The following is a 14,646-nucleotide window of genomic DNA, read 5'->3' on the forward strand; positions in this document are numbered from 1 at the left end:
TTTCTTTCCTTTCGCTCGCTTTGGATTGCGAAAATGAATAACCGAGCAGATGGATGTTGCAATCCTACTCCTGGCTGCCCGCTGTGTAACTTCCCTCCTCCCAGCCGCCCAGTCTTTCTTAACCCTTATTTCAGTGTAAACGCAACCAGAGCATTTTTAAATTAATAATAATAAAAAAAGAAAAATAGGTCCCTTAAAACTTCCGTGTATCAACAGAGAAAGTTATATTATTCCTTCCCACGTCAAGGCATGAGGACATTTCATTGTTGACAGCTGCATTCCTCTGCTCACATACCTGGGAGCAAACTCTATTGAACACAGAAGGACTTTGGTCCAAATGCTCTCCAATAGTATTAAGCAATATGCCTTTCCTGGCAATTTTCAACAGTCCACTCCCCACCTCCCATCCATTACTAAATTGGAATTAAAGTTGCACATTTGCTTGCTTGGGACTGGGCTACATGCCCCTTTGATTTCAGTGGAATTTATCACCAGGTGATGAAACCAAAACAGCGTAAGTTAATTGTGACTAACAGCAAAATCCTAAATAAGCTTGTGCAGAAGCAAATTCCACTTAGTTGCTTAACCCCCAACTAAGTGTGCAAAGGATTGCGGCTGGAATCCATTGAGATCAATGGGATTTACAGTGCAATCCTCCAATCTTTGCTTAGAAGTAAGCCTTGCTCTATTCAGTCTTAGGCAAGTGCCATATTATTGCCAGATAACATTAGCCGTTGAGTTGGGGAGGCATTTAAAACACCCTTGAAACCCATGTAAGCGCACCCATTTTGAAGGCTGTGTTTACCTATTCAGAGTGAGGGCAGGGAGCATTCTCCTTCTGAGCTAGCTTTGCACTGAAGAGAGCCATATCTGATTGACCATTTGGTTGAAATGTCATTATGCTCCGAAATTGACAGGGATCTTACCACTAGGAAAACGGACTAACCCTGCGGTAGAGAACCTGTGACCCTCCAGATGTTTCAGGATTAAAACTTCCACTATCTCTGGCCAATAGTCATGCTGGCTGGGGATGATGATAAGTGGTGTCCAACCACATTTGGAAAGCTACAGACTTTCCACCTCTGGTCTAATTTGCATTGAAGCAGCTGATTGGGGAAGTTTCAGGAAACATTTCACCCGCTCTGAAGATTCCCTTTTGCATCATAAACATTTGCATGAGAACATTCAGCACATCTAGTTGTTGTGACTAACTTGTTTCATTGATTTCATCGGAATATTCACTGAGATTCTAAACATAACTCAGAAGTATGTTGAACAGATCTTATTTAGACTTATTGGAACGTTAATCATGTTATCTTTGGTTGGATCAGAGTCAATATATTGATCTGTTATTTGCATTTCTTTACAATCAGTGAAAGAAATGAGGAGTTACATAGTTACATATGAGGAGTTACATAGAAAGGGTATACTTTCCTACTGATCTTGATATAGGATTCACTCTCCCATATTCATATCTGAATAATACTTCAGAATATTCAAATAATTTCTCATATATTATTTTTCTATATTTCAGGAAGTGTAGTATTATCTCTGTATTGCAGTTGGAAGGACTGAGGCATAGAAAAAGTGGCTGACAGCTCAGAGCAAAATTTAGGCAAAATTTGAACCAGGGACTTTATTATTAGAATTATAGTTTTTTAGAGCAGTGTTTCCCAACCTTGGGCCTCCAGCTGTTTTTGGACTACAACTCCCATCATCCCAAGCTAGCAAGACCAGTGGTCAGGGATGATGGGAATTGTAGTTCAAAAACAGCTGGAGGCCCAAGGTTGGGAAACACTGTTTTAGAGCAACTTTGGTCTACACCTCCTCCCCTCAATCTGGGGCTCTTCAGATGTTTTGCACTCCAAATTGCGTCAGTTGCAGCCAGCGTGGTTGAAGCTGAGGGATAATGGGAGCTGGATACCAAAACATCGGGAGGGCACCAAGATGGGGAAGGCTGAATTATTCAGTGCGTTGCAGGGTAAGATAAGCCAAAGAACCATCTAGAATCTTTTCTGAAGAAAGGAAGGCTATGAACTCAGAAACAAACAAATTTAGGCAGGTCTCTGTCCCAAGGAGTCAACTGCACTAGAGACTGCACTAGGCATATCAACTGCTCTTTGATGAGGTCAATAAGGCACTCCCTGCAATAGGCTGATGCTTCAGGCTGCCATTAGTATTAGATGGATAACAATAAATGTTACACGAGCTGCAAAATTTCACAGGTAGAAGTGACGGAGTGGCTCGTTTTCTCTTCCAACCCAGGCCAGTTTTTCAAGTTAGTGCTCCGCTTCACCTCCCTTAGTCAAACATACCAAACTCCTAAACATTATTATCAGGAAGTTTGCAGTTTTACAATGGGTGGGAGAAAAAAAAATAAAGTCTGGTAAGTGATTTTATATAGGGTACTTTAAAAATAGTTCCAGAACTCCAGTTGATAACTGGGGGTTTGACTTACTTTCTCTCACTGCTTTATGAGTTTTATGTGAAACTAAGAGAGGAATAAAAGGATAAGGCTAGAAATTAACCAAGATTTAAATTTCCCCCAATTTTTCGGTATGTTTGCAGGGCCGGCATCAAGGTTTGGCATCATCAGGCACTTGCTGGAGTCCACAACCCAGTAAGAGGCCCAGTGCCAATCCCTAGAGACTCCTGGTATGTTTATTATCCTTTCTGCTGTTGGTTTCTCTTTACCTGCCCTGTCTAAGCAAGCAAGAAAGCAAGCATTGAGAGGAGGAAGGAGAAGAAGTAATCTCCATTTGTCTTGTCCTCTGCATCTGGGATGTGGTGACAACTGGGTCCAGACAAAAATGCAAATGGGCTGGGTTATTGTTTAAGGGTTTTTTGTTGTTGTTATGGTGGAGTTGTTGCTGTTATTTTTTTGTATTTTTATTTTGTATCTAATGATTCGGGTGGAAATTGTTCAGTTTGGTTGTGTGCTTTTTGTTGTTCTGTTTGTTGCTTATGACTACTACTGTTAAGTTTATAGCGAGACAGCATCTTAAAAAGCAGAGACATCACCTTGCCAACAAAGGTCCGTATAGTTAAAGCCATGGTTTTCCCAGTAGTGATGTATGGAAGTGAGAGCTGGACCATAAAGAAGGCTGATCGCCGAAGAATTGATGCTTTTGAATTATGGTGCTGGAGGAGACTCTTGAGAGTCCCATGGACTGCAAGAAGATCAAATCTATCCATTCTTAAGGAAATCAGCGATGAGTGCTCACTGGAAGGACAGATCCTGAAGCTGAGGCTCCAATACTTTGGCCACCTCAAAGTAAGAAGAAGAAAGCTTCGCAAGAAGAAAGCCCATAGGGAAATCTCCGGGGACCTCTTTTAAATGCTGGCGGTGGGGAGCAAAGCCTTTCCCCCCCCTCCGGCCTTCAGAAGAGGTCCAGGAAGCCTTCGCTGCTGCCCGCCAGCATTTTAAAAAACCCCGGGACAGCGGAGAAGTCCTCTGCTGTCCTGGGGTTTTTTAAAATGCTGGGGGTGGGAAGAAAAGCCCTTGCCCCCCCAGCCTTCAGAAGAGGTCGGGGGACAGACTGTCCCCGGACCTGGTCTGAAGGCGGTTTCCATAGGAACGCATTGATTGATTTTCAATGCATTCCTATGGGAAACCGTGCTTCGCAAGACGAAAAACTCGCAAGACGAAAAAACTTGCGGAACGAATTAATTTCGTCTTGCGAGGCACCACTGTATAAGGCTGAATTAGATGGGAACTCATCATTATCCAAGAGGGCTCTTTTTTATGTTATCATGGTTCTTCCAGGAGTCAAGCCTTTAGTTTTGTAAAAAATTGCTGAACTCACACATAAAATAATTTATAGGGATTATCACAGCAATTATTCTGCTGTGAAAATATTTGATTTTGAATTGTTTCTGGTGTTTTTCTCTGGGAGGAAGGGTATGATAGAAATGGACTAAATAATGATATTCTTATTAATTATTTTATATTCTTATAATAATCATGACTCATTGTATGTTATACACACACATATATACACGCATGCATGAATATAATTATAATCTCATATATGTATGTGCATTTAAATAATAAATAAATACTCGACATTGATGATGATGATTGCATAGCACCTAGCACATTGCTAGAAACAAACAAACAAACAAACAAATAAATAAATAAGTGTTAAGGCATAGTGGCAAGTAGTAAAAACAGCAGCCTAGCAATTAGGTGTCATTTTGTGTCCAATTTGCCCACATCAATCTGATACAAAAACTGACTCCCTCTGACTTTTGCTTTGGACTGCTTGGTGCGTTTTATGTGGACTGACGATGATAGGAGCTTGCTTTATTTATTCATACATACATACATACATACATACATACATACATACATACAGTGGTACCTTGGGTTACAGATGCTTCAGGTTACAGACTCCGCTAACCCAGAAATAGTACCTCAGGTTCAGAACTTTGCTTCAGGATGAGAACAGAAATCGTGCTCTGGTGGCGTGGCAGCAGCAGGAAGCCCCATTAGCTAAAGTGGTGCTTCAGGTTAAGAATAGTTTCAGGTTAAGAACGGACCTCCAGAACGAATTAAGTTCTTAACCTGAGGTACTACTGTATTATTATTATTATCATCATTATTATTATTCCAATACCCTAAATCACCCCATTTGCTTTTAATACACATTCTTTTATTTCTGTTATGGTGGTCAACAACAATCAACAACTTCACATGAAAAGAGAAATCTTACTTCAGAATTTAACATCGGGGGCGGGGGAGTCTGCTCTAAATTTCTATCATTTCCATCTTTTATAAAATTGCCGCCAGACTACTGTGGTACCTTGGTTCTCAAACGCCTTGGTTCCCAAACGCTGAAAACTCAGAAGTAAGTGTTCCAATTTTCGAACCTTTTTCTGAAGCCAAACATCTGATGCAGTTACTGGCTATTGTTTCCGGGGCGCTTGCACCAATCAGAAGCTGTGCCTTGGTTTTTGAACATTTCAGAAGTCAAACAGACTTCCAGAATGGATTAAGTTCAGCGCTTTTGTTTTTGCTATTTATTTTGCGTTTTTGTTTTTGAGGCTTTTTCGGTTAATTTGTTTTTGTGACTGTGTGGAACCCAGTTCAGCTACTGATTGATTGATTGTGTGACTGCAGAAATGGATAAAAGCCCTCGATCCAAACAATGACTATCATCAATGCAGGTAAGAAACAAATATAATTTTAATTTTTATCATCTTTAATACTGTCTTATTTTATACTACAGTACATGGATTATTGCTTTCATTTTATGGATCAGTGGTCTCGTTAGGTAGTAATATTCATGTTAAATTGCTGTTTTAGGGGTTATTCTTAAAAGTCTGGAATGGATTAATCCATTTTGCATTACTTTCTATGGGAAAGTGCACCTTGGTTTTGGAACGCTTTGGTTTTGGAACAGACTTCCGGAACGGATTAAGTTTGAGAACCAAGGTACCACTGTATCAGTTATTTCCACTGAGTTTCCATAATGACAATCATCCAGCCCCTGAATTTAGAATGCCCTTAAAATAATTTTTTTTAATGTATCCCCCCCCAATAGCACATTCACAAGAGTAGCTCTGAGGATCACAAGACGAAATTAATTCGTTCTGCGAGTTTTTTCATCTTGCGAATTTTTCGTCTTGCGAAGCACGGATCCAAAAACCTCAAAAAAAGTCTTCAAAAACCTCAAAAAAGGCTACCACACCGCGTGCTATGAGTTGCTCCTCGAAGTCAAGTCGCAACTGCACCTCTTCAAGCAATGCACCCTGGGTATTAACGGTTTTAAGAAAAAGGAAACAAACTTGCAAGACGTCTTGCGAAGCAAGCCCATAGGGAAATTCGTCTTGCAAAGCAACTCAAAAAACGAAAAACTCTTTTGTCTTGCGAGTTTTTCGTCTTACGAGGCATTCATCTTGCGAGGTACCACTGTATACCTAGATGTAACCCAAGCCATTAAAAACAATCTGTATTCCAAATATCAAACTAAATAAAGACTCTTTGCTAGCCCAGTATACTCTACTACTACTACTACTACTACTACTTTATTGTTATTTATTTGATAGCTTGTCTGCCCTTCACTATAAGGTCCTGGGTGGGTTACAGCAATTTAAAAATGGAGTATTAAAAATAATTTAAAAGAAATTACAGACACAAGAGTACAGTGTGCTCGAACACATCTCAAGTGTGAGAAAGGGCAGGGTAAAAAAAGAGGAGTGTCTCCAGCATGCAATAGAAACTGTAAAATGAAATGAGGGGAGGGAATTCCACAACCTAGGAGCTGCCGCAGAGAAGATTCTCCTCCGCACCCCATGAACTTCTCTAAGGGTAAAGGAGCTATCAGAGGGCCTCTGCTGATCTTAACACCAAAGGGAGTCTACAGAAGGAGACAGCCTTTCAGCTATTTGGGGCCTAAGTCACTGATGGCTTTGAACATCATTGCGAGTACCCAGAAACTGGCCAAGAGACAAACTGGCAAACCACTGCCAGTTGGAGAGGTAGTAAAAGACGACTTACAACCAGTGCTTTTTTCTGGGGGGACGCAGGGGTACACATAGGCCTAAACATTTTGTGAATCTAAGTTTGGCCTCATTGAGGGGCAGTATTTCAATATGAGTAGGAAAATGAGAGTACCCCTAAACATTTTTTAAAAGAAAAAAAGCACTGCTTACAACTGCCATAGGGACACGGGTGGCGCTGTGGGTTAAACCACAGAGCCTAGGACTTGCCAATCAGAAGGTCGGCGGTTCGAATCCCAGCGACAGGGTGAGCTCCCGTTGCTCGGTCCCTGCTCCTGCCAACCTAGCAGTTCGAAAGCACGTCAAAGTGCAAGTAGATAAATAGGTACCGCTCCGGCGGGAAGGTAAACGGCGTTTCCGTGTGCTGCTCTGGTTCACCAGAAGGCGCTTAGTCATGCTGGCCACATGACCCGGAAACTGTACGCCGACTCCCTCGGCCAATGAAGCGAGATGAGCGACGCAACCCCAGAGTCGGTCACGACTGGACCTAATGGTCAGGGCTCCCTTTACCTTTACTTTACAACTGCCATTGAAAGTGCCAACTGGGATTTGTGAAGAGCTTGCGGAAGTGTTCACATAATGTCCACTCCACTACTCACATTTGTGCTTATAAATACCACCACAGTGCATAGAGCAATACTCTGTTGTGGTTTGTATTTGTTATGTGTTTACGCACTTGTGTGCATACAAAATTCCACATAGCATAATCCTCTACATTTTTTTTTAAACTCACAAGTTAAGTCCTCTGGAACTCAATGGGGTTTACTTTTGAATATACACACAGATGATCAGGCTGCATATGTATTAAAGAGCAGGACTTATTGTAGGCTTATCAGCTTCCCTCCAACATACATGCCATTTGGCAATAAAATCTTAGCAGTGGGGAAAAGAATCCCTTTTATGTAAAACTCATACAGATGGAATCTTAGGAAGGATTGATAATTGCAGATTTGTCATTTCCATACAGATTGACCAGAGAACTCTAAGCAAAAGGATACATTTTTTACAGCAGAAAACTTGGAAGTTATAACAAAAGCAGTTAGAGTTGGGAGTACAATTTTAAACATGGTGGATCAAGCCTTGCAGGGGGACATAATAGAGTATTACCCCCCCCTTCTGTGAACCCCCCAATTTAAGGTATGTTCTGGACATTTGCTTTTGATTTTAAGAATTGGTATTTTTCACAGCTGCCTAAAAATGAAAACGCTGCATTTCTGAATAGATGGGATGTGTATATGTTATATTAAACAATCATACACATACATCACTTCAATTTTTCTTGTGTGAGAAACACAACATTAAAAACAGAGATCCTATGCATGCTTACTCAGAAGTAAATCCCACTGTGTTCAGTAAAGCTTACTCCCAGGTAAACATAAGGTTAACAAGATGGCATTGCAAAGCATGAATTTGCTTGCAATTTGATAAAATATAACCATGTGCCTAGGTGTGTTTACTTGGAATTAAGTCCCACTGGGGATCACTGCCTAATAAATGTGTGTTTAGGATTGCAACCTTAATCTGTTAAAATAAATGTATAAAACAAACATCCTAAGACCAATTCCCTGGTCACATTTCAGTTACAGCCCACCCTTTTCAGAAAAGGGTTGCCATATTTTGAAGAGCAAAAAAGAAGACACATTTGCCAACTTCTAGTTTTAACTATAGATCGCTATGACTCTACCCATGAAAACGAGGACGTGTCCTGAAAAAAGAGGACACATGGCAACTCTACTTTTCACCCAAAATTTTATATACAAAGTTGATACGATATAAAATGCTCTGAAGTTTAGCTGTTGGCTTTAACACAGCAGAAATTTTACCACAGGTTCAAAAGTGTTGCAAGAGAAATTATATATAATCCAAACAGTCAATATCAGTGCAAATGAAAAGGGTTGTCTATGGATATGTAAAAAAAATTCAAACCTTAAAAACTGACTGAAAGTACCCAGACGCTTCAGTTTTGTTAACCAATGGATGGTGGCATGTTAAAAAAGGACCAGAAATTGTTAAAATTTTTTTTCCATGAAATAAGACAAAACAACATAAAAAAAAGCAGGAAAGGCCTAAATAAAAAAATTCTTATACTCGCTATTACAAAACAGCATGCTAAAATACTTTTTCACTGACTGTCATGTAACCCTAACTTTTTAAAGATTAATGTCCCTATGAATGTGTGTTTGACAATGATCATTCTTTAACAAGTCAGATTACACCAATTTAGAAATCTCCCAGATTTTGCCAACTGCCATTTCACAAAGGTCAACCTGAATTCAAATTTATTCCTACACCACTAATGCCATCTTAGCAACTTTATAAACAAATAAAGTATGGTCCAGCTTAATGTATCATTTTCTGTCTTCCCACTTGGCAGGCATAATCTAGCTGCAATTCACTTTAAAGTCCAGTTTACTTAAATGAAAGAGATTTAAGCATGTGTTTCACATTGAAATAAATGTGACTTTGAAGTGCAAAGTGCTTTACTGGGGCAGTGTGCTCTTATTAAAAATATTTCATCTGAAGAAAAAACATGCTTATTCACACATCAACACTTGCACTTTTAAATGTACAGCATATCATAGTCTTTGGGAGCCATATTCTTTTGAAGCATAAATTAGACAAGTGGGAAATGATCCCATAATAATGACGTTTTAGTCTGAGATGGCTGATAAGGCTGAGATTTAGTTCTGTTGGACTGGCTTATCAAAACAGTCGAAAAGGTTTTACTTACCACCTGGAAGAAGTCCATGTTTTATAGGTTCCTGTGCGTTGCCGGTAGTATCCGAACTAGAAGACATAATTAGGTGCAAATATATAGTGCCCTTGGCTTTCAGGTATACAGCATTGAGGACGGCAAAAGGTGAGGCTTGTAAACTTTCCTGGCCTTGGGATACTGGCTACAGTAACCTTCAGTGAAAGTCAGGGAACAGTCCATCAACAACACACACACACACACACACTTGCGCACGCACACACACAAATCCAATAATTCAGAAAGTAACAGGCCTGCTTTTCAATGGACTCTGTACTTTTTCCAGCATTAGTGACCCTCTGTAAACCAGCCATCCCGTTTCATGATGGTCCCTAATCAGAGGAATCGGGAGCAGGGATAGGCTTGCCCTGGTCACGTGACTCTAAACAGGTTGATAAGAGGACCCTGTTATAAAGTGACAGCAAAAAGGAGATAAGAACTCTTGGCAGATAACAAGCGCAGAAATGATTAACTCTGGGCTGGAGAGGCGCTATGAAGCAGAGAGAGGAAGGCTGTAAACTTGTGGGGGGTCAGAAGATCATGCTGAATGGATACGCCCCCCCTCCCTCCTTCCATCCCAATGTAAAGCGTAATACCTATAAACTCATGTTTGTGACCTGGCCTCTTGATGTCATCATTTCTTTACAGAGTGAACAACAACCATGGGCTCTCTGGGCTTCTGTAAATACCTCTGGAAGGTAGAACTAGCAAACACTCACCCCCTTAACCTAGGCTTGCGAATCCATTTATTGCTCTACATCCCAAAGCAATATGAAGGGGGGGGGCGGGGGCTAGCCCATGGCGATTTTCTGTCTGACACAAACATTTTATTGTACCTATTCATTAGACAGGGGACTAACCCCAGTTTGTTTGTCGAATAGTCACCAGTTAAAAGTGTAAAGTATTTTTTTCTTCTTCAGTCGCTTAAGCCCTTTATTACTTGGTTAAATACAATTATCCTGGGAAAATAATGGCTCACTCACAGTTGGAATGGCTTAAAAAAAGAAAGAAAAAGAAAACCTGACTAAGATGAAGAAAGTTTCTCCTCAGTCCTCTTTGTGAACGTTTTACTGAGCAGATTCACCAACAGAATTTTGTCTAAATTTGGTCACTATTTATGATTTAGAATCCCTGACGTGGAAGTAATACCTGCTTAAGCCTTCGTTGCCAGTATTCACTGCTATTAACCTGACAACCTATTACTGATTTATTAATTTATTAAAATATTTACATAATGCTGTGTCATAAATATATATATATTTCAAAGCAGTTTGCAGCAATAAAAGCATAAAACTGTACAATAAAAACCATAAAAAGTTAAAAGCAGAAATGGAAAGGAGGTATTATTGATTGCCTGCATAGGCCTGGTGGGGCAGAAAAACTTTTAGCAGGACTTTAAAAGCCAAAACAGATGGTTTCTGCTGAATTTCTATTGGCAGAGTATTTCACAAGACTGGGCCAATGACATTAATGGCTTGGTTTCTTGTTAGTAAATCTAGGGTTGCCAGCTTTGTTGCGGCAAAATACAGAACAGGGCGGATTTCCCCCCCACCGAGTGCTGAAATTATTTACTATTTATTAAATTTGTATACCGCCCTTCTTCCTAAGATCCAGGGGTGGTTCACAAGGGATCAAAATCCACATAAAAATTGCATGTTGATGTGCATTTAAATATGTATCATTGAACATATTTTTTCTCTCTTGAAATATGCTTTCATAAATCCTAAACACTGGGGATTAAAGCCCACTGGACACTATGGGTTGTGTTCAATGTTGGTCATACTCATAGAGTAGACCCAATCAAATTAATGGATCTGAGTGGGTAATGTGCTTTCATTTCAATGACTCACGTTCTTCCCATCCGCTGAATTTCTGCCTAAGAAGGATAAATGAGGAAACCTAGCCAAAAAAGAAAAGAAAAAAGAAATGGGGGGGGGGGGGAGACAGCAACAAATTCTGCTTCTCTTTCTCTCAGACCCTCCAACATCTAAACAGGATTCACATAAGCCCTAATCCCCCTAAGAGCTCCAATTTATGAAGGTTATGGTGTTGTTTGTTGGTAAAAATAAATTATATACCTGGTTATAACATACCTAGTTGCAGCTACCACCTCAGGCACATCTACTAGGCAACCAAAGCCCACTGGGACTTACTCCTGAGGAAGCACGTTTAGGATTTCCACAATCCCCGCATTTCACGCCCTTATCCTCCTTGCTTAACGGGTGGTAGGCGGGGCTTAAGCCCTCACACGACATCTCCGTTTCCAATTGGTGGCTTAGGTGTGACATTTCGGGCAGGGGGTCTGGAGGGAGGTAGCAGGTTCAAACATCTGCGACTCCAACACTGCACTGTATTCTGCTCCTTCCCATAAGACTTGGTTTCTCTTCTCTGCACATTGGCAAAAGGAGCAGAGGATGATGGGAAACTTGAGGGGTTTGCCAGGCCTTCACACCTTGGGAGTGATTAGGAGAGTGGGGTCAAAGAGGATGTGGATTTGTTTTCTGCTTTCTGATTGGGGGACGGTGTGAAGGCAGGAAGAGGAGGAGGGAAGGGTGATGAATTCAGCAACACAGGACAAACTATGTCCTGTATTAAATCAATATGGGAGGCAGCATTTTACTTTGAAATACCGGACGATTCCATATTACATGGAACGGGTGGCAACCCGAAATAAGGCTCATTCAGGAACCAGTTGCGACTCATCGCTATGCAACTCCAGCCCTGATATACAGTAAAATGGCTGTCAATAACATTAAAATGTAGTAAAAAAAATGCAATTTAAACAGTGCTTTCCCCTCAGGTACAATGGCTGAATGCCATGGATGTCATCCTACATGCATTCAGCTGACATCCATTTCACAGAACTGTGCCAATCACCAGTTGTAGAACAGGCGACCTCAAACTTCAACCCCACGGAACCCACTTGAGATGACTGAAAACAACTGAGACCCACTAGTCACAAAATTGTGGTACAGGGGGAGAGCCGGTCACAAAATGGCGGCTGATGGAGGTGGCTTTGGCATAATCAGCTGGCAATTACTGATATTGTTTTCTACCCATATCTAATCCATATTTGGAAACTGCGAAATTCTTTGCCAGAGCATTTTAATTGTGGCAAGGAGTTCAACAGCTCAGCACCCCTCATGCCAAGTACAGGCATTTGCTCTGAAGTATTTTGACTCTTCCTCCCAATTTTAGGCAGATTTGCAGATCCACAGACTCTAAGGCTGTGTCCCTACGACATGGATAGTGTGAAACTGCCATGTAGATGTATCCTTGTATGGCCAGCAGATTGGTCCATACCTCTGCTGTGTCGTTTATTTTCTGGTGTGGCTGGTAACTTATTAGTGTTAAGAGATGAGTGATTTTGCTAGAACAGGGATAGGCCTTCACTCAACCTTCTTCCCTGACTGGAGCCGCCACCGCCATTTTGTGGTACTCCTCAGGTGCCAAAATGTTTTGGGCGGGCCATGCTCTGCCCAGTTTTGCTTCTTGCCTCACCCAACCTTGGAAGGTTGCCCAGAATGGCAGTGGGGGATGATCCACTAGGAAAGTCATCTTCCACTTGCCTGTCCTCTTGTATCCACTCCAGAGGGTAGCACTGGCTGGTAGCTACCTCTTCCTTCATCTCTGTGTTGCCACTGTAGAACTCAGCAGGGAGGAAGATGGGAGCCAAGCCAGAATCAGTTGGCTTTGCCTCTACTTCCTGTTGGGTTGTGTGCTTTCCGCCCTACCATTCCCAATGGGCACCAGCCTCCATTGAATAAGGCAATACAGCCCCTGCGCTGAAAAAGGTGCTACACCACTGGGCCTGATGTAGCCTGACCTTTCCTAGTATTGCTGTTAGGTTCTGGCTTGATTAATGGAAACTATCTGATAATTGCAACAGTATTGGTGGCACTTCGTGGTGAACAGGCTTCATTCTAGCTGCCTGTAGGTGGGTGGGTGGGGGACGAACCGAGACTACACACAGAAGAAGGTTGCTCATCATACAAGCTGCAGCAAGTGTTCCTGCCCTTAACTTTTAACGATGTTCCCGGCAACTGCCCACCTTTTAATGACTCGTCAGTCTAAAACTATTGGCATGCTAAGAGAAATGATATTAACGAGGTACATTAGCCACATGGAAGCTTATCTAGAAAGCTCATTTGCTAGAAACGATAGCTTTGCAGAGCACAGTGTGAGAAAATGCCAGATTTCCTCCCCCTCCTCTTATTAAGTGGGCAGTTGGTGGGAAAGAATTTGTATTTACAGAACAAGCAGCAGGTGCTGTGAGGCCAATCTCAGGATGCCAGGCAGTTCTCAGTCCATAACAGAGGAGAGATTTTCTTTTCCCAAAGGTGGAATGGAACAGGAGGGCTTAAACTGGCTTGGTTTCATCCTTGCATAATCTAGAAGATGGGATTTTAAGAAAGGGCTGTTCAGCAGGTCCCAGTAGGGACAGATCTACTGAAGCTTAAACTTCAGGGGCCGTAATCCTGGAGGGGCCGCAGAAGCGACCAGTCCACATTGCTTTAAAAAATAAGGTCTAGTAGACCCAATTTGAGTTGCATGACTCAAATTGATAATTTTTTGTCACTTATATTTCCCACAATTTGAGTCTCAGTAGCACTGTTGCTAGGGACGCGGGTGGTGCTGTGCGTTAAACCACAGAGCCTAGGACTTGCTGATCAGAAGGTCGGCGGTTCAAATCCCTGCGACGGGGTGAGCTCCCGTTGCTCAGTCCCTGCTCCTGCCAACCTAACAGTTCAAAAGCACGTCAAAGTGCTTCCGGCAGGAAGGTAAACGGCATTTCCGTGCGCTGCTCTGGTTTGCCAGAAGCGGCTTAGTCATGCTGGCCACATGACCCGGAAGCTGTACGCCGGCTCCCTCAGCCAATAAAGTGAGATGAGTGCTGCAACCTCAGAGTCGGACATGACTAAACAACAACCTGCAGATAGCAGGCTTCCTGCTGCAAATCTTCTCTCTCCAACATGTGGAAGATGGGCGAGACTGGGTGATAGGGACACCACAGAGGGGCCAGTGCCAGCACAGGTTGTCCTGCTCTTCTCCCTCATATGAATGCAGTGGGCAACACATTCAAAGAGAAGAGATTTCACAGCTGCAGACCTTTAGGAGGCATGACAAGCCACCCCCCGCCTTGGAAATGTGTATAACTTGGAAGTTATGCCATTTTGATTCATGAGCATCTTGTTTGGTATTGTGAGAAGCACAGCACCTGGCATGAGAGATAATAAATCATGCAAAGTTCTGCTGCAGCCAGGTAAATAGTGGAAAGTACTAATAATTAAACAGGACAGTCATGGCGTACTACTTTGCAGCGGATGTGTCACAACTGTATTTTCCAATAGGGAAAGAGGGATTTCCTCCAGCTTGTGTGCTTGGAAGAA

General features: G+C 41.9%; 1 protein-coding gene across 1 annotated transcript in view; it reads right to left on the reverse strand.

The window, feature by feature from the left end:
• Window positions 1-9,632, reverse strand: part of NR5A2 (nuclear receptor subfamily 5 group A member 2) — a 117,403-nt gene extending 107,771 nt beyond the window's left edge. The window contains exon 1 of the mRNA XM_083745357.1: window positions 9,236-9,632. Coding sequence (XP_083601483.1) covers window positions 9,236-9,302 — 67 coding nt within the window. The 5' untranslated portion in view covers window positions 9,303-9,632. The remainder of the gene's footprint in view (window positions 1-9,235) is intronic.
• Between the last annotated feature and the right edge of the window lie 5,014 nt (window positions 9,633-14,646).

Source organism: Podarcis gaigeae, assembly GCF_964106915.1.
Source record: "Podarcis gaigeae genome assembly, chromosome: 6".
Lineage (NCBI taxonomy): Eukaryota > Metazoa > Chordata > Lepidosauria > Squamata > Lacertidae > Podarcis > Podarcis gaigeae.